The sequence below is a fragment of the Mustelus asterias genome, chromosome 9 (assembly GCF_964213995.1).
Source record: "Mustelus asterias chromosome 9, sMusAst1.hap1.1, whole genome shotgun sequence".
Lineage (NCBI taxonomy): Eukaryota > Metazoa > Chordata > Chondrichthyes > Carcharhiniformes > Triakidae > Mustelus > Mustelus asterias.
The window spans coordinates 83772322-83791569 of NC_135809.1; the positions used below are offsets into that span (position 1 = coordinate 83772322).

General features: G+C 45.5%; 1 protein-coding gene across 1 annotated transcript in view; it reads right to left on the bottom strand.

Moving 5' to 3' along the window:
- Nucleotides 1–19248, bottom strand: part of LOC144498780 (potassium voltage-gated channel subfamily KQT member 1) — a 709444-nt gene that overhangs the window by 215866 nt on the left and 474330 nt on the right. The window contains exon 12 of the mRNA XM_078220448.1: nucleotides 1495–1570. Within this exon, the coding sequence (XP_078076574.1) occupies nucleotides 1495–1570 (76 nt within the window). The remainder of the gene's footprint in view (nucleotides 1–1494; nucleotides 1571–19248) is intronic.

The following is a 19248-nucleotide window of genomic DNA, read 5'->3' on the forward strand; positions in this document are numbered from 1 at the left end:
ATTCATGTGCGGTTCCCAGTACTCCAGGTCACATTAGGGCTTTATGTAGCATGTAGTGTCACAGTGGTAAGGATAATGTGAACCACCTTTCACCCCTGAGGAACTGAGTATGTCATACTGCCATGTGGAAACACCAGTAGGGGATGAAATGCCTCAGCATTTAGCAAGGAGTTAGGGTCGTAATGTTGGGGCATGCGCAGTGATGTGAGGTCATCATGGATATCAAACACCTCCCTTGTGTCGCCACAAGCAGAATTTGCTCTTATATTTATTTGTTCATGGGTGTGGGCATCGCTGGCTAGGCCAGGATTATTGCTCATCTCTAATTGCCCTTAAGAAGGTGATGGTGAGCTGTTTTCCTGAACCACTGCAGTCCCTGAGGCGTAAATATTCCCACAGTGCTGTTGGGAAGGGAGTTTCAGGATTTTGACCCAGCACCAGTGAAGGAGCAGTGATACAATTCGAAGTCAGGATGGTGTGTGGCTTGGTGGGAACACGTAGGTGCTGGTGTTCCCATGCGTCTGCTGCCCTTGTCCTTCTAGATGGTAGAGATCGTGGGTTTGAAAGGTGCTGTCGAAGGAGCCTTGGTGAGATCCTGCCGTGCATCTTATAGATGGTACACACTGCTGCCCCTGTGTGTCAGTGGTGGAGAAAGTGAATGTTTAAGGTGGTGGATGAGGTGCCAACGAGGCTGCTTTGTCCTGGGTGTGTTGATGATCCTGAGTGTTATTGGAACCGCACTCATCCAGGCAAGTGGAAAGTAATCCATCACATTCTTGACTTGTCCCTTCTAGATGGTGGACAGGCTCGGCTTTGTGGAGCCAGGAGGTGAGTTAATCACCATAGAATTCCCAGCCTCTGACCTGCTGGCTTCTGAGAATAGGGCGCTTATTTTTCCTCCTCTCAGCCGGAGTTGGCTGGGAGAAGCGAGGAGAGAAGAGAAGGGACAAAGAAAATGACAAAAAACATATCGGCATAAAAAGTAAAATTAACAAGATGAAAGGGCAAAACATTAAATAGTGAAGGGCAACAGTGTATGCAGCAATACTTCCTGCTATTCACAGCAATAACCTGGGAAAGCATTAGTTAAAAAGTCAAGAGAAAAATAGTCAAGAGAAAAAAAGGTCTGCCTTCTTATCTTGTAATCAAATAACTTCACACAAAGGGTGGAAGCGACTCTGGAGTTGGTGAAAAGTTACTGGAATGTGTTAGTGGAAAGTGATATAGGTGCTGAAGTTGAAGAGTCAAGGTCGCTGGCAGAAAGAGAAATATATTGCACTCAGCCGGGCTAAATTACAGCAGTCCCAGTTCTTTCCAGTCTACCCTTCCTCAATGAGACGGCCGTCCCCATTGTGGAGTCCAGAGAATAGAGGGTGTAGCTTGCTGTCATGACAGAAGAGAATTCCCTGCGCCAAAACAATTTTTTTCACATGGTCTCAGAGAAACAATGAGGAACCTCTTTTCACTTTTTCTTTGCTGCCATCCAGGACTCACCTGAAATTTCTTCTTTGCTACAAAATACTGCATCCTTCGAATGACCTTGATGGTGACCCTGTGGGACTCCCTCAACCTGTGAACAGAACAGGAGCAACGTTAGAAGGGAATGCAGGACTGAGGGAAAAGACATCACAGCGAACTTTATTCACCCTCGGAATTTAATGTTTTGCCCTTTCATCTTGTTAATTTTACTTTTAACGCCTATGTGTTTTTTGTCATTTTTTTTGTCCCTGACTCAATCACCACCAAAGATTATCTGTTTTTTAAAGTACATTTCTTACTGTTGACACAGGGGCTCTTATGAATCGTTCTTTTGCACCTTCTTGCTGGTAAATATTCTTCTCCCCCCCCCCCCCGCCCTCGACACTTGGAGGGTGCTGATTCCTCGTTGGAATATAACTTCATGGGCACTAGGTGTACCACCTCAATTAGGTGTCTATTCTTCATCTGTTAGGTTATACAATGAGTCAAGGGTGAGTCTCTACATTAGGGGCTGTGGCCATCTTCAGCCTCGCAAGCGAATCCAACTGTGCCTTTATTCCATGTCTGCACACAAACATTTCCTGAGGGGATAGTGACGAGTGAGAGAGATTCTGGGAGGATGAGGTCGATATAGCACTCCTACAGTCACCCTGGGTCTGATCAGCTGACAAAGCAGAATGGGGATCAATCTGAGTCTTTGTGATTTGGAATGCTTAGCTACTCGATAAGCAGACTCACTGAACCAGCAGAGAAGTTTACAATTTCTTCACCAATGCCCTGGCATTTTCAGGGGCAGAATTTTATGCTCCCCCCAAGGTGGGTCCTGAGGGGGTGGGGGTGACATAAAATTGAATAGATGGGATTCCCCTCTACCCAAGCCCAGGTGCAATTTCACACTTGGGCAGGCAGAGCGTTGGGTGGGAAGTCCACCCATTCACTTTTAATGGGTGAATGGCCACTCCAGGGCCTTATCCCACCCAGCCTCAGTGTTTGGGCTGACAGGTGCAGGTAGGGCTGGAGAGCGATATTTAAAAGTTTGCTCCATTTCGGCCAGGAAGGGGTTTGGTGCTCCATTTTGAAGACCTCTACAGAGTTGGTGCACTCTCCCCCTGGATTATTGAAGCTCTGGGACCCCCCCCCCGGCTCATCCCCTGAGCCTGACTGGGTTGGAACACTGTCGGCCAATCCAGTTGGCGAACAGCTCTCTTGGGCAGGACTGCCTTCCATGTGAGCTTTAATTGGCCGTAGGAGTTCGAGAGTCAGTGGCTGCACGTTAGGCGCCGACTCCTGGGATGGCGAACACCAATCGCTCACCATTCTTGAAATTCTACCTCAGAAATTCTATATTAATCATAGAATCCCTACAGTGCAGGAGGAGGCCATTCCAGACATGCTGCTACCAGCGACACAGAGTTAAAAAAATAAAGGGAAATTAAAAATTGTGCTTTTATCATTTTCTTTGAACACTTTCATTGGTTAGTTATAACAATATTGGAGATTGTGGGTAAAAATTCTGTGGCTGGATTAAGTAGTTGAAAGCGGGACGTCCCATGTTAAAACCTTTAGGAGGAAGACTTGTTAACCCTGACAGGCCCTCAATCTGAAGTGAAAGAAATGGAAAGATCGCCCAGTCCACACCAACTATTACAACAGAGCTGGTTGACATGTGGAAAAAGAGTCGCGAAATCTCTAATAATCGAATGTCTGAGCTCTGAATGAGCAATCCATGTAAAGATAAATTTGTTTTACTTCCATTACTTCTAGATTATACCGATTTTCTTCCTGGCGAGTGTGTGCGGCACACCCATTTTGTAAGAAGGATTTGAGGTATCCAAATCATCCCATTGTGCAATTGACATAATCCAGCAGTGGACTATTTTACTGTGATATATACACATATATATAGGGGATATATATCATGATGATTTATTGAAGGGGGTGGAAAAATTGATTCCACAGCTGAAATTCTAGCAATTCATTCAATTAAAAAGTCTTCTGGCCAAATTTCTGTCCCAGCTGCTTTAACGAGTGGCAATCAAAGCCATTGTTTTATGTGAGCATTCTTTAGGGAGAATTGTGCAAATTGATGAGATTTTGAATATTCCTGATTTCTTCCGAGAGTTACAGCCGACGGTTCCAAAAATCTAGCCAGACAGCCTTAAAGCTTCAACAAAAAAAAATAGGCCTGCTTTTGCAAAGCAAATGATTGTATCAGCAATAGAATAGGAACCACAGACTGAAACAGCAAACGTACTGGGGCTTGTTTTGCAGCTCATGAGCAACTGCTGGCATGGGAAACCCGATAGTCCCCCTGAGTTCTCACTGCGGCTGCTGGGACAGTTGGATTAATTACAGAAATATCCAAACTCTGGTAATAAATAGTCAAAGCCAAACACTGGGTAACTCGAAACGTTATTACACTGAAAACAACAGTGTTATGTCTGACACAACACTGGGACTAATTTCTTTCCTTTCTCCTTTCCCCGAGTTCAAGCTTTTAGTCACTGCATCTGCCCAGCGAGAAACAAGAGAGGGAAGCAAACATGAATGAGAGCAAGCTCCGAAACAGACACGAGAGCAAGGCACAAGGGGGAGGTGGAGAGACAGGACAAGGTGGGGGGGGGGAAATAAATGGAGAGCGAGAGAAAATTAGTGAGCAGACAAACAAATGAAGGAGGCATAGAAACAAGAGACAGCGACAGAAAGAGGACGGAGGCATAACAAGAGGCGCAGACAGAGAGGGAAAGAGATCGGGACGGACACACAGATATACAAAGTGAGACAGAGATATGCTGTGACAAGGCAAACATAAATAGAGAGTGAGAAAGAGAGATACTGAGACACAGAGCAATTGATAGAAACATGAGAGAAAGGGAGGTACGGAAACAGAACAAAAGAGTAAACAGTGCAATCTCAAAGCAGCAAGTTTGGTGAGCAAGGCAGTAAGTGAAAGTGGGTGAAAGCTAGTGAGACAGTGAGATGATAAGGCACTGAGAAAGTAAGGCCGATTAAGCACAAAAAGTGAAGCAGAGGGAACAAAACACGCACAGACTCAGAGCAAGGTAGAAAGACACAGAGAGCTGGGCCAAAGCCAAGTCTGCATTCACTTCGCTGCCACTCTTTCTTTGAATTTAAACAAGGTTTCACATTATTTTTTTCTTCTTCGAACATCAGCTTCACTGTGGGCGGCACGGAGGCACAGTGGTTAGCACTGCTGCCTCACAGTGCCAGGTACCCGGGTTCAACTCCAGCCTCGGGACACTGTCACTGTGTGGGTTTCCTCAGGGTGCTTAGATTTCCTCCCACAGTCGAAAGGTAGGCGGATTAGGTGGATTGGCCATGCTAAATTGCCCCTTAGTGTCAGGGGGATTAGCGAGGATAAATGTATGGGGTTACGGGGATGGGGCCTGGGTGGGATTGTGGTCGGTGCAGACTCAATGGGCCAAATGGCCTCCTTCTGCACTGTAGGGATTCTATGTTTCTATTTGCCAGCTTGCTCGTGACTCGTAGGCTTCCCTAAGCTTCCCAATTTTCAGCCTCATTTAAACTTGAGCCGTGCTGCGTCACCCCATCAGACGGTGTACAGCAAGGTCCATTGACCACAAAACTGAAAACTAATATTATATTGTCAGTGAAGACTAACATATAATCAAGGAACACAAAACTGCTCCATTTACAAATCTGGAGCCTTCAATTTCCATTGAGAGCAAAACCAAAATCATGAACACATTGCATATCAGCTTTCCCGCTGAACAGCCCTTAATAGGGGCAGAGCTGTCCTGTTGTACCAACTTCGCCTTGGTTTTTGTGTTAACAACAAATACTCTCTGTAAAAGACACACTGCCGGCAATCATACTGCAAAAGCTCACAGTGAGCTCTTAATCCCAGCTACATGAAGAAAGAAAGCCTTGGTAATCTATCATTGAAATGGGTGCCATCTTCCTGCCAAAACATTTGGTGAGAGATGAAGGATCAATGCTGTCATTCCTGCTGTGACAGTGACTGACACAGTGATCATTTTGATATGATTTACATTGTAGCATCTGTCCAAAGAGAAATGGAAAAAAAAACTTGTTGTTTCGATGGTTCTCCTATAAAATGAATATAAAGACTGGGGGGAGGGGGGATAACTGGCCTGGCCTGGTAATATGGTAGTGCAGAATGTCCATGATACAACAAGCCTGGTATTTAGCCCATTGGTTCCTTTCAATGAGTTTTGCCTGGGCAGTTAGGTTCATGTCTGTCAGTTCTCTTGTTGCTGTGTTTAGCAAAAATGCGATCAGGATTTCCATGTAGTAGTTATTTCCAGTAAGATGAGACATGTATTTCTCAGATTGTGTCCACGATTCCTCTCAAAACATTAAGTCAAGCTTCCCAAACTCATTTTGCCATTCTTGCTGCTTGTGGTAATTTGAAGAACTCCTCCTCCCATTAACGCTGCACTTTAGATAGCCAGGTCTTCTACCGACCCTGAATGGAAGATACAAGGTGATGGCAGAGGGCACTTTGCACTGGGACAGGCCCTCCAGCCTGTTCAGTTTGCATTTCTGACTGATTGGGCGGCACAGTGGCACAGTGATTAGCACTGCTGCCTCACAGCGCCAGGGACCCAGGTTCGATTCCCAGCTTGGGTCACCGTCTATGCTGAGTTTGCACATTCTCCACGTGTCTGCGTGGGTTTCCTCCGGGTGCTCCAGTTTCCTCCCACAGTCCAAAGATGTGCGGGTTAGGTTGATTGGCCATGGCAAATTGCCCCTTAGTGTCAGGGGGACTCGCCGGGTAAATACGTGGAGCTACGGGGATAGGGGCTAGGTGGGATTGTGGTCGGTGCAGACTCGATGGGCTGAATGGCCTCCATCTGCTCTGTAGGGATTTTATGAACTTGACTGAAAAGGAAGGCTAGATTCATTCTAGATTGATGAAGAACTGGCAAAGGTGCCCATGATGATTGACTGGGCATGCTATTGTACCAATAAGAGTGAACATTAATTCCGAGAATTGGAAATAAAAACAGAAAACAACGAAAATATGAAGGAGGCCAGTCAGCCTCTGTGAAGAGAAAAGGCAACTAAGTACCTCAGCTCTGGATCTCCTCCGATAAAGGGACTATGAAATGTTTTATAGATGCTGGGTGACTTGCATATCTCTAGCGTTTTCAGTTTGCCTTTCATGCTATTAAAGAGAACAAGGAGGTCTGTGGCTAGTAAGCAGATGATAGTTTGTAATGGTTTGGGTGGGGCGAAAGTGGGAAGGATACCACAATTGACCTTGGTACTCACTGGGAGGGCTGGGGAACAGATTAATTGGTTGAAGCTCCGTGGCTGGTAGAAATCCAGTGTAATATTCTGGAGGCTGTGAGAACATTGGATGAGGAGAGATGGCTAGCCTTGGCCAGAATGCCCCTACAGTTGCTGCCACTCACTATCTCCAACTCGCACATATCCATTCGGTCGCTAGGGTGAGATAGGGGAGGGGAGCGTTTACAGTGGGCAGTCGGCATCTACAGAGGCAACTTAAGCTAGTATCTTCAGCAGTGGAGTCTAAAGGGAGCAAACTTAGCGAAACTAAGGGACATAGATCAGCTAGATGGTCAACATCTTTTCCCAAAGGTAGGGGAGTCTAAAACTAGAGGGCATAGGTTTAAGGTGAGAGGGGAGAGATACAAAAGGGTGCAGAAGGGCAATTTTTTCACACAGAGGGTGGTGAGTTTCTGGAACAAGTAGTAGAGGCGGGTACAATTTTGTCTTTTAAAAAGCATTTAGACAGTTACATGCACAAGATGGGTATAGAGGGATATGGGCCAAATGTGGGCAATTGGGACTAGCTTAGGGGTTTAAAAAAAAGGGCGGCATGGACAAGTTGGGCCGAAGGGCCTGTTTCCATGCTGTAAACCACTATGACTCTATTATAACTGTGATACAAAGTTCGGACAGTTGCACATCTCATCCCTTCTCCCACTTTTTATTAGACCCACTGCAGATTTTTACAACAAGCTTTTCTATGATACAACACTTCATAACGTACTCCATTGGTTGTAAAGTGCTTTGGGACAACCTACTGACCAAAACCTGCAACTGCATTGTTACAGACCAATGCTTACATACAGGATTCCCATTCTGAATGTTTCCTTTGATTATTTCAGGATTGACATTAAGTGTGTTGGCCTGAAGTGAAGACAGTGGAAAACTGGCTGGGAAAGTGCTCACATACACGCAGATAGTTAAGGGAGTATTTTATAATGGATCTCTGTGTCGTTGCAAATTATAAAACCATGGCTTGCAGTTAAGGTGGAAACATACAAAGGAGTTCCATATTGACATCGATTGTAAACTCCAATCCACTTTCCAACTATACTGGACAATAATTAGGTCCAGACTCATCAAATCACATAGATTTTTAGCTGGTCCCGCCACCCTTCCCCTTTGCTTTTCACATTTTTGGTATCAGTCTGATTGTGGCTATTACATTTTTTTTGGATACTCCGTCAGAGTTCCAGGTTTTGCTCCTCTTGCTAATCAATAGGCCATTTGTTCTCTGCTACCAGAATAGAGAGGCTTTTCTGAAAAAAATACCCGATTGTATATCAGAGGGGGAGAGCTTCAATTTACACCTGAATCTTGAAGCTACAGGAAAGCACACAGACCCAACCTTTGCTGTAGCCTCTTACTGTGAACACCTGCAGAACCTAAACAGTCTGCAGGGCAACCAACATTGCTTTACGTTACAAACAATGGATGACCCCCCCCCCCCCCTCCTCCACTCCACCCTCCTCCTACGATCAAAGTAAACCATAAACCTAACCCTTTGCCACATGCAGGAATAAAATCTTTCGAAGAAAGCAGTTAGATTTTTGCTAGTTCCCTTTTGAGTTGGATGTGTGATAGGGAAAATGCATGTTGCTTTTACAAGTCACCGGGAAGTCTATTTTTCCCCTTACTTAAATATAGTGGGAAAGTAGCTGTGCAAATTAAATAGGGAATACTACTTTAGATATCTATTCACTTTAGGTAGGTGTTAGCTGTGACCCAGCGGTAGGCCCGCTCCTCATACCAGAGTCAGATAATCGCGTGTCCAAGTCCCACCCCGGATACAAGGATGGCCTGTCAGTGTTGCACTGAGGGAGAGGGCATGATCAGAGGTACTGTCTTTCTGACATGAAATTGAGGACTTGTCTGCTTCTGTTGAAGATCCTAATTCGAAGAAGAGCAGACCGGGTCTCCCTGATGTCGTGGCCAATAATTATCTCTCAACCAATATCTTTAAAATGGATTGAGGGCGATTCTCCCAGCCCGCAGGCTGTGTAGCGCGCTCCCCACTGGGTGTCACGGCCTCCGCGAGTCTCCGGCCCCCAGATTTCCAGCACCATCAGCTGTACAATTTATTTAAATGGGCATTTAAATATAATTAGTGGGCCCGGGACTGACGTCTATGGGCCCACTAGAGTCTCCAGGAGTGTTTCACTCCAGAGGGTTTACAACAGCTCCCCACTTAGAGGGGGCTTGCAGCCTGACCCCACTGGAGTGAAGGGGGGTCATGGAGCCACCCTCCCCCCCCTGGAGGTCAGGGGTGAGGGGGTGCCCCCTGGACATTTCCAGTTTGGCAATGCCAGCCTGACCCCCTGGCACTGGTCAAGGCGCAAAGTGGCAATGCCCAGGGGGATCTTGGCACTGCCTACCAGGCCGGGGGCGGGGGTTGGAACTGGGTGGGTTTGGGACAACTGGTGGGGAGAGGTGATTAAGGTGGGCTGGGGGTGCGGGGTCGAGGCTGGCCCGGACACGTCCGGGGGGCCAATGATCTGGGGGCAGGGGGGTGTTGCACAGCCAGCAATGCAGGGTTGCAGGGCTGGCCAGTGGTCAGGCTACTGTGCATGCACCAATCTCGGCGCATGTGCACTGGCCCGCTCGAGTGGGAATAGGCCCGCTGATTTTTCGCGAGATTCACATGAGTGCACTCTGCAGGGCACAGAGTGCAGGAGGTTCATTTTGAAAATCCCGCCGAAAAAACCCAGCAGGATTTACTCCAGTTTTCACGTGAATTCCACACTTAGAATTTTTTGGGAGAATCCCACCATTATCTGCTCAATGTCACATCACTGTGATGCGCGATTGATTCACACGGGAGACAAGGTCGTACCCGGGAATAAAGGCTTTTATTCACAACAAGCATAGAGCACACTGCTTAACAATACTATCCCAGACTAAGGGCTACGGAAGTAGCAGTGACCTTTATACCCCTGTAAGAAGGCGGAGCCAAACGGAGTGTACCACAGAACAATGCTAACAGGTGGAACACCCCAACCCTAACCCGAACATCAACAAGAGTAACATATGTACAAGTACCCATAGTGGTAACCATCTATGGTTCACCACACACTGTTTATGGGACTTTGCGGCACACAGCTTGGCTGCCATGTTTCCTAGCGAGTACAAAGGTAGTCTGTCCCCTGACATAAAACACAGTGGGACATCCTACGGTTGTGAGAAATTATGTGAGTGTGAATATCTTCCTACAGAGCGCATCACCTCCTCATCAAAGAGGGTATGGAAGAAAAGGGGAATATGTTGGGCGCGATCTTAGAGGCCCTTTAGCCATGCGGGCCAGCGAAATCTCCGTTCACTGCGGCGGGAAGGGAAAATCATGCCAGCGTGAACGGTGGTAAGATTCCGGTCCACATCTCGGTACTTAACACTTAGAAATCAAGTAGTGATCAATCATATAATTGATCGAACATCTGGAAAATTATCCTGCCTTCCCTGAAGAAACTACACAACGCTTTCAAGAAACAATTCATTATGTGTTATACGTCAGAGTCAATGCTACTAAACAAACTTAATTGTAAATCTGCCGTGGCATAAAGTGGCTTGACTTTTCCCCTCCTCACGCCCACGCAGCACTCCCCTCCCACCAATACTCTCAGTAAAATGGTTCTGGGAGTCTCTTTAACACGCACCCCCAACTATAAGCTGCTGAAACATCGAACTGAGGTTTCCATATTTACCATTTCAAATGTCACCCTGTTAAATGCTTGGGGGTGGGGGAAGCAAACAAAGGGACGACATACACCCTAGTCACTCTGAGTGGAGCCCAATTTGACATGATACTGTAATGCTTGGCTCCCAACTGACCAGCCAGGCAGACTAAAACACTCAAACCTCTGACCTCTCATTTACTTGACTCCAATGTTGCCATGACGACAGTAAGATCAGTGAAAGAAAACATTAAAGAAAAGTGACGCATCTCGCATCCCATAAAGCTGACTGGCTGTGGTTAAAAATACCCAAATCCTGATAACCCAGAGAAATAACATTCCTGCTTTTTAATGTTCCTTCCAGGGCAGCCTTTGTATTCATTATTTTAACAATTTGTGACTTGGTTCTTAAAAACCAACTGCGAAATATAAATTGACAGGAGCGGATATAACAAAATAAACATGGTGATATTTTGTTTAGTCAGAGTAAGAACCTAAAGGTTACTTAAACACCAAATTGGAAGAAAAACATTCAGACTTCATTTCCTTCACCTTTTATAAATTAAATAGTCCAAGAGGGCTCTTAGGAACAATCAATGACTTCCAGAGACACCCGTTTAAACTTTAAAATTGTCCAGTTAGAGGGCTTTCTTTTCAGGGCACCCACCCTGAAGTGGATTTTCAATGGGACACACCTGGTCAATAGGTGTGATAAAGGCACAACCAATTGGGAAGAATGAGCAGTGATCTAATATGCCTGATCTCCTGCTGTTTATTGTCCCATTCAATATTCTGTCCAGGCTTTGCACTGGTGTCACAAGCACCCGTCAGTGTGCTGTGCGCAGGCAACATGGGCCAATGGCCCTTTTCAGTGCTGCAAATTGTCGATGTTTCTGTATGTTAACTATATTAAAATGAGGTCCCAGTGACGTCGTTTAGACTTGCGCACAGTTTCCTGATAGTAATACGTAACATTTTCCAGCATGGGCTGTTAATGGAAGTACGTTTAAAGCGTCCGATGCTCAGATTTACAGCAGGATTTTGAGCTATTTCTGAATTCACTTCGGTGGTTGTACAAACAGTTTTGACACGCCCGATTTTTGTGCATGGCAGGGCAATAGGTTTCCACAAATGAAAGAAGAGGAGTTCCAGGTCAGGCAGGCTACGTCAAGGAAGCATTCTCTCCCACCTTGGTTTCAAACATAAGTGCACTTATCTGGCGACAGCAGTGCAGGAATAGCTATATCAGACCCAAACCAACAATAAAGAACTGCACGATTTAATGGCAAGCTGCCTACATCCAATATACACGAGAATATTAGCAAAGGGGCAGAGAAAATGCCCTTATGACACTTTCATATTGTCTGTGTTCTTACCAGGCAATGCCATGGAGTGACCAACATGTCACTATCTCTTCTGAATCAGGCTGTGGGAGGAAACCGGAGCACCCGGAGGAAACCACACAGACACAGGGAGAAGTGCAAACTCCACACAGACAGTGGCCCAAGCTGGGAATCAAACCTGGGTTCCTGGAGCTGTGAGGCAGCGGTGCTAACCACTGTGCCACCGTGCCATCCCCTTGATTGGTGAGGGGATCAAAGATTAAAGGGAAAGGCGGGAGAATGGGGTTGAGGCATTTATCAACTGTGATTGAATGGCAGAGCTGATTCAATGGGCCGAATGGCCTAATTCTGCTTCAATATCTTATGGTTTTTCTACCTCTAAATAACTTCCCAAAATGTTATTTTCAAGGTGATACACAACACTGCATGCTGCAAAGTCGCAGTGAGCTAACGAACAATCAATACGTTGCTTATGCACAAAGATTAAACTTGTCTCAGAAATTCAGGAAGAAGAAGATTCAATTATCTTTGCCCTCAGTAAAAGACTGGGGTCCTGTAATAACAACTAGCCAGGAGATAATTATCACTCAATCCCAAAATATTTCACAGGAGTTACAGTTAGAGATTTATGATTTCCAAAAGCCAATGCAAGCAGGGCTCAGTTCCAACGTTTTATTGTGTATGAAAGGTCTGATGATAAACAAACGCATTTTGCTCGCAGGCACATATTTTAAAACATTCCAACTTGCTGCTTGATGAACCAAGAGCCGTATTCATGTTGTTTCCAATTGGATATGCACCCACGAACTTCAGAAAGAATCAAGTGTTTGAATTTTTCACCTTGATTCACTTGGAGATTATACAGAGGATACTGTGGGATTGTCATTGTTTTAAATGATCCTTCTGGCAGGCAGGTTAAAGTAATGAATGCTATTACAAGATGTTCTCAAGTTCCTTCGCAGCCTACCTCCCAGTTTTCTTCTTGGCAGCAGAGACAGGGAGTGGGAGGTTAACAGCAAACGGGAGCAAAGTTTCTTTGCGCGGTACTGCTGGAAGCACACAATGCCGATTTGTGTCAGCTCCTCAGGGGGTAGACAGCAGTGTGGACAGTTCAGGTAGTGGCCCATAGCACTGTCTACCCTTGGGGAGTTGATGTAAACAGTGCAAGTGGTGCTACACAAATGAATTTCCCCCCTGATAATGCTTTATTACATTTAATTACATTGGGTATCATTGCACAGAGAAGATCAGTCGGCTCAAAGGGTCAGTATTGTTAATTGTACATTAATTGTATGTAATTATATGTATGTGCTGGGCATTAACTGGGGACTCAGTTGTGCTCCTATGAAGAGGAGCAGATTGGAATTAGTGGTTGGATTAGGAGTTGCAGCTAGGTGGTGTGTAGTGTTATAAATATAAGCTTGTCAAAAGTATGTGAAGACCATAAGACACAGGAGCAGAATTAGACCACTCAGCCCATCGAGTCTGCTCCGCCATTCAATCATGGCTGATATTTTTCTCATCCCCATTCTCCTGCCTTTTCTCCATAACCCCTGATCCCCTTATTAATCAAGAACCTATCTATCTCTGTCTTATTGACAACGCATATGCTTCAGATCTTTCAATTAGTGAACCTAGATGGGGTTTTACGCCAATGATTTCATGGTCATCAATAGATTTTTAATTCCAGATTTTTAAAATTGAATTTATTGTATTCAAATTCCACCATGGCAGGATTCGAACCTGAGTCCCCAGAACATGAGCTGAGTTTCTGGAGTTAATAGTCTAGCGATAATACCATTAGGCCGTTGCCTCTCCAAAGATTGGCTTTACTTCTATCCTTCACTGGATGGCTATCTGTACTGTAACATATATTATCTAATCAACAGCTTATATTTATATGTATACAGATAGCACATAATTTAATGTAATGAAACATACCAAGGCACACCAATGCTTCCTAGCTGTTTAAATTATGTTCGTTTTGAATTTGCTTCCACCCATGAGAGGCTAAAGTTTCCATTCATTTCCTGGCATTTCTCAGTTTGATTACTATATCTCAGCGAAGGGGTGAGAGTAAGAAACAAAATTAACTGTCTCCATTCCCATCCCTCTCTGCATCTCAATTATGGAGTTTGACCAAGGGGGTGGTGACGCATTTTTCCTTTTGAGCATTCGGCCAACCATTTCATCTCTGAGGAATTCTGGGACATTAATATTTAGATATTGCTAATGGGACAAATTCAGCCCCACAGCGGAACGTAAAGCTTTTAGGAAAGCAGATTAGATTTCAGCAGATAAAGAGTTAGGACCAAAGAGTCTATCCAAGATAATGGACTCAGTTTTAACGGGATCAGTGCCACCCAGGGGTCTATGTCAATTTGGCATGTTGAGGCTGGAGATAAACAAAGCCTCATTTTAGTATTCAGGCTGCGGCTCCAACCCAAACCCAAAAGGAACTTATGAAATCATGAAAAATGTGAAATAGTCTGTCGATCTCTCGCACCCTTTTTGCAACATCACACACAAACTAGGGCGGCACGGTAGCACAGTGGTTAGCACTGCTGCTTCACAGCTCCAGGGACCTGAGTTCGATTCCCAGCTTCGGTCACTGTCTGTGTGGAGTTTGCACATTCTCCTCGTGTCTGCATGGGTTTCCTCCGGGTGCTCCGGTTTTCTTCCACAGTCCAAAGATGTGCGGGTTAGGTTGATTGGGCGTGCTAAAATTGCCCCTTAGTGTCCTGAGATGCATAGGTTAAAGGGATTAGTGGGTAGATATGTAGGGATATGGGGTAGGGCCTAAGTGGGATTGTGGTCGGTGCAGACTCGATGGGCCAAATGGCCTCTTTCTGCACTGTAGGGTTTCTAGGATTTCTATGAAACTCAAAATTACCCCCAGAAGGTCTGTCAAATTCTCATTAAAAATTCAAATACAGAGGTCATAGCATCCTAGAATCCCTACAGTGCTGAAGGAAACCATTCAGCCCATCGAGCCTGCACCAACAATAACCCCACCCAAGCCCTATCCCCTTAACCCCATGTATTTACGCTGCTAATCTCCCTGACACAAAGGGGCCAATCAACCTAACCTGCACATCTGCATAATAGTCTCAAGACACAGTGCCCAGAACTTTTTGGGATGGGGGGGGGGACTCGCTGCCTGCCATCAGAAGAGTCCTCACCAACTCAGAGTGCACCACAGCCATTTCATACTTGAATGACGGTTAAGCGGCTGCAGGTGGGACTTGCACCTCCCCCCATTCAGTAGGAAATCCTGCCATGGAGAGCTGCCAGCCAATCTGGTTGGGATGTTTCTGTCAATGGATGTGAGATGTAAGTAGTTGGGATCGATTGTTATTCTTTGCAATAATACGGTGAATTGGGCAATATCCTATTGGACAACATAATATTCTGATGATACGGCCACTGGTTTATTTTGATTTCATGACTTTAGCATGTATGTGCGATTATCTCTGAACCGAATTTAAGCACCGGGCTCCTAAGTCAAGTGGAGAGACAGATGAACAAACTCTAACATTGTTACTGAAGCCAATTCCTCCAGCATCGCTACCATGATGATCTGAGATCAGCTTCACTGCTCTGACCACTGGACCCTGTTTGGAACAATGTTTAACTTTAAGTTTAATTTATATTAGTGTGTTAAGAAAGGTGGAACATAGTTCCAGTTTCATTTATTTTTTTTGTTAGCTTGGTGCTGGGAAGTCTGATGGTCTCCTAGTAAAAAGTCCTGGTTTTCTGAACTTGTTTGCATTTTAAATGAGGTCTTACAACCCATGAAGTGAAGCGATGTGTTACAAAGGGGATTAGTCGTTTAGGATTTTGAAAAAAAACATGCAAAGTAGAAAAAAACTGTGCTGTTGCCTAGCAACAGGGGTCCAGGTGGCACGGTGGCACAGTGCTGCCTCACAGCGCCATGGGCTTGGGTTCAATTCTGGCCTTGGGCGACTGTGTGGAGTTTGCACGTTCTCCCTGCGTTTCCTTCGAGTGCTCTGGTTTCCTCCCACAGTCCAAAGATGTACAAGCTAGGTGGATTACCACAGTAAATTGTCCCTTAGTTCCTAATATGTATAGGTTAGGGGAATTAGTGGGGTAAATATGTGGGATTACAGGGATAGGGCTTGGGTAAGTGGCCTGATGATACGGCCACTGGTTTATTTTGATTTCATGACTTTAGCATGTATGTGCGATTACTCTATCTCTGAACCGGATTTAAGTGCCAGGCTCCTAAGTCAAGTGGAGACACAGGTGAACAAACTCTAACATTGTCACTGGAGCCAATTCCTCCAGCATCGCTACCTCTCTGTCGGAGAGTAGGTGCAGACTCGATGGGCCAAATGGCCTTCTGCACAGTAGGAATTCTCACACATATCTAGAGACACAGGGAAATACAGCAAAGAAGTTCAGAGTGTGTATATCAGGGAGTGAAGTCTAGGTTCTCTGATAAGAAATAGTTCAAGGCAGTCGGGGATTGAGTTTAGTGAACTCGTGCGTTTGCTCTGTAGTTGAAGTAATAGTGAGTTTAGAGTACAGTTTTAGGTAGCTCAGGAGTAATACCAGCGGGGTGAAAATAATCTCGTGAATACTCAGAAATCCCCTTACAACTGTGCCAGCCTAAGCAGGAAGCCTTAATTTGAAGATAGTGATAAATCATCACTGGGGTTTTGCGCCTGTAAGGGCACTGCTGGGATCAAAGGAATGGTGTGGGGTTGAATCATTTTTTTGCATTTGCATTGAGGTCTTGCCAACCTTTCTGTCTGCTGGAATATAATCCTTTTTTTCCCGTGGTTTAATCAATATTTTATCTTTATATTCAAAGCTAATCAGTAAACTCCTGTGAATTTGTTCAGTAACTTTTCTCCATGGTTTAAAAAAAAATTAGGATCTATCAAGCCGGGTTTGACTCTGGGATCTGACCTGTCCCGGTATCACCAGCCGGGATCGTAACAATTGCATAAATCATCAACTTTTGAGACAGATCCTCTTTTCACAATTTAAGATGACACCTGATCTTAAGGAGGGCAGAGAGAACACTTTAATGACACTCTGGCAGCCTTATTGACAAAGGGATATTGGTGTGTGGGAGGAACTTGCTGCTAACCATGCAGTGTGCCAGTGCGTCTTCTCACAAGCCACAACACAAGTCAGAAACTAATTGGGCGGGATTTTACAGCCCCACTCATTGCAAAACCGTAAAATCCCGCCCGAGGTCAACAGACTTTTCCATGGTCCACCTCTCGTCTGCTCCGACTCCCGTGGCGGGTGGGACGGTAAAATTGCGGCCATTGTATAAACTCTGCCCTGGAAAAGCAATGAAAACAGAAGGAGAACGAAAGCCAGGCTCAGAAAACCACTTTCCTCAAGGCAACTGTTGCCCTCTCTGCCAAAGGCTCTGTAGCTCCAGGATTAGCCTGCTGGGTCACCTGACAATACACAAAACCTGGAGCCTGGCAGGCATTATCCTTGCTTTGAGGGACGGCCAACGAAACATTCATTCACACCAAATGACCGCGACGAAGTCCAGCAGCAGAATCAAAAGCTGGAGTGATTACTGCTGGAGACGCGTGACAATTTGCGCTGTCCAGCTCATTAATTATTCATCTGCGAGGAACACGTTGAATTCCATGGCCGGGAGGGCAGGAAGTGGGCTGCCCTGTCACCGCCGCATTGGTGCTAACACCTGGCTGCCATGTTTTGAATGGCACCCAGCCAGCTTCATGCGTTCTGCTCCTTGCTTCCCCTCCATCCTCCGCAGTCCTGGCTCAAGCTGACCCCTCACCTGTGCCCAGCCTTGCCCCAGCGTGCGAGATAGCAGTTGATATCTCTCAGTGTTGGTGTGAAAGGAAGATGAAAGCTAAGTCTATTAACCTGAAATCTACCTCGGCTGGTACACGCCACTTATTCTTTGAGTGCCCTGCCCAAAGGCCGGTCCTTGGCTTACTTATAAGTTACCAGTAAGTAAAATATACATTGATAGGGTGAAAAATTGTGGCCGATTACAACTAATGCGAGTGAAGAGTGCCATGGCAGAAAAGAGGGTCAACTTATATGCCAAGTTTATGTAAAAACATTGGTGCTGGGAAGATGGGGTCAGCTTATATGCCAGATTGACTTGTACGCTGGGATTTACGGTAGATCTTATCAACATCTGCTTCACGTCAAACGACAGAAACATCTCAATGTTCTAATTTCGACTCCGCGCAACAGTGAATTGTCGCTACTGTTGAGTTCAGATTCTGTGGCACCAATTCCACAACTTCCCACTCCATTGAAGCTCCCAATTCATGCCAGCAGAGCTCGAGACTGCACCTTGACTTCCTGTTCTTACAGGCGCTGTTCTGTTCTTTCTGACTGCTCATGTGAGAATTCTCCATCCTCCCTGTAAACTGTATACATTTCCTGTCTTGTTTCTCTCTTCCTAGCCTAATGACCCACAGGGTCACCGCCTGTTCCCTGTCACTTGGCGTTTTGCCTATCCTCTGCCTATTGTGTTGCCCATTAGATTTCCTCCAATTCAACAGAATATTCTTAACGTGACAAAGCTCACATGGATCTAACTTTAAACAATAGACTTGGACCATGTTCAAAAGGCAACAGTAAGGGAAAGTTAGATGCTTAAAATCTCCAGAATATTAGACTCTCTAGAAATATTTGGCCTTCTTTGTATTCGACCTGGCAATCGTTCCCCTGTTTACAGCTTGTGTTTGGCTGTTGTGTCATAACACTGGTACACTTTGACGTCTAACCTAGTTGGTCACAATCACATTTAACTCGGTGCCCTCAAGCTATTTCATTGCCGAGTGTTGTCACAGCATCTGATGTTCATGTTACCACACTCCCAGCAGATGTAACTGGATCATAATCATGTGCATGAACCCTGGTCACGTTTAGCTGTAGCTTGATACCAGCCAGGACATGGCGCCCACTTAATTGGTACCCCTTTCACAAATATTCACTCCCTCCAGCACTGGCGAACAGTGATAGCAGTGTGTACCACCTAGAAGATGTTCGGCACTGTGGCATAGTGGTTAGCACTGCTGCCTCACAGTGCCAGGGACCTGGGTTCGATTCCCGGCCTCGGGTCACTGTCTGTGCGGAGTCTGCACATTCTCCCCGTGTCTGTGTGGGTTTCCTCCAGGTGCTCCAGTTTCCTCCCACAGTCTGAAAGACGTGCTGGTTAGATGCATTGACCATGTTAAATTCTCCCTCAGTGTACCTGAACAGGTGCCGGAGTGTGGCGACTAGGGGATTTTCACAGTAACTTCATTGCAGTGTTAATGTAAGTCTACTTGTACACTCAGAAATAAACTTTAAACTAGATAACTGCAGGAACTCACCAAGGATAAAGGCAGCAGCACAAGCCTGAGGACACCACCACCTGGAAGTTCCCCTCCAAGCCACCCACCATCCTGAGTTGGAAATATATCACTGTTCGTTCA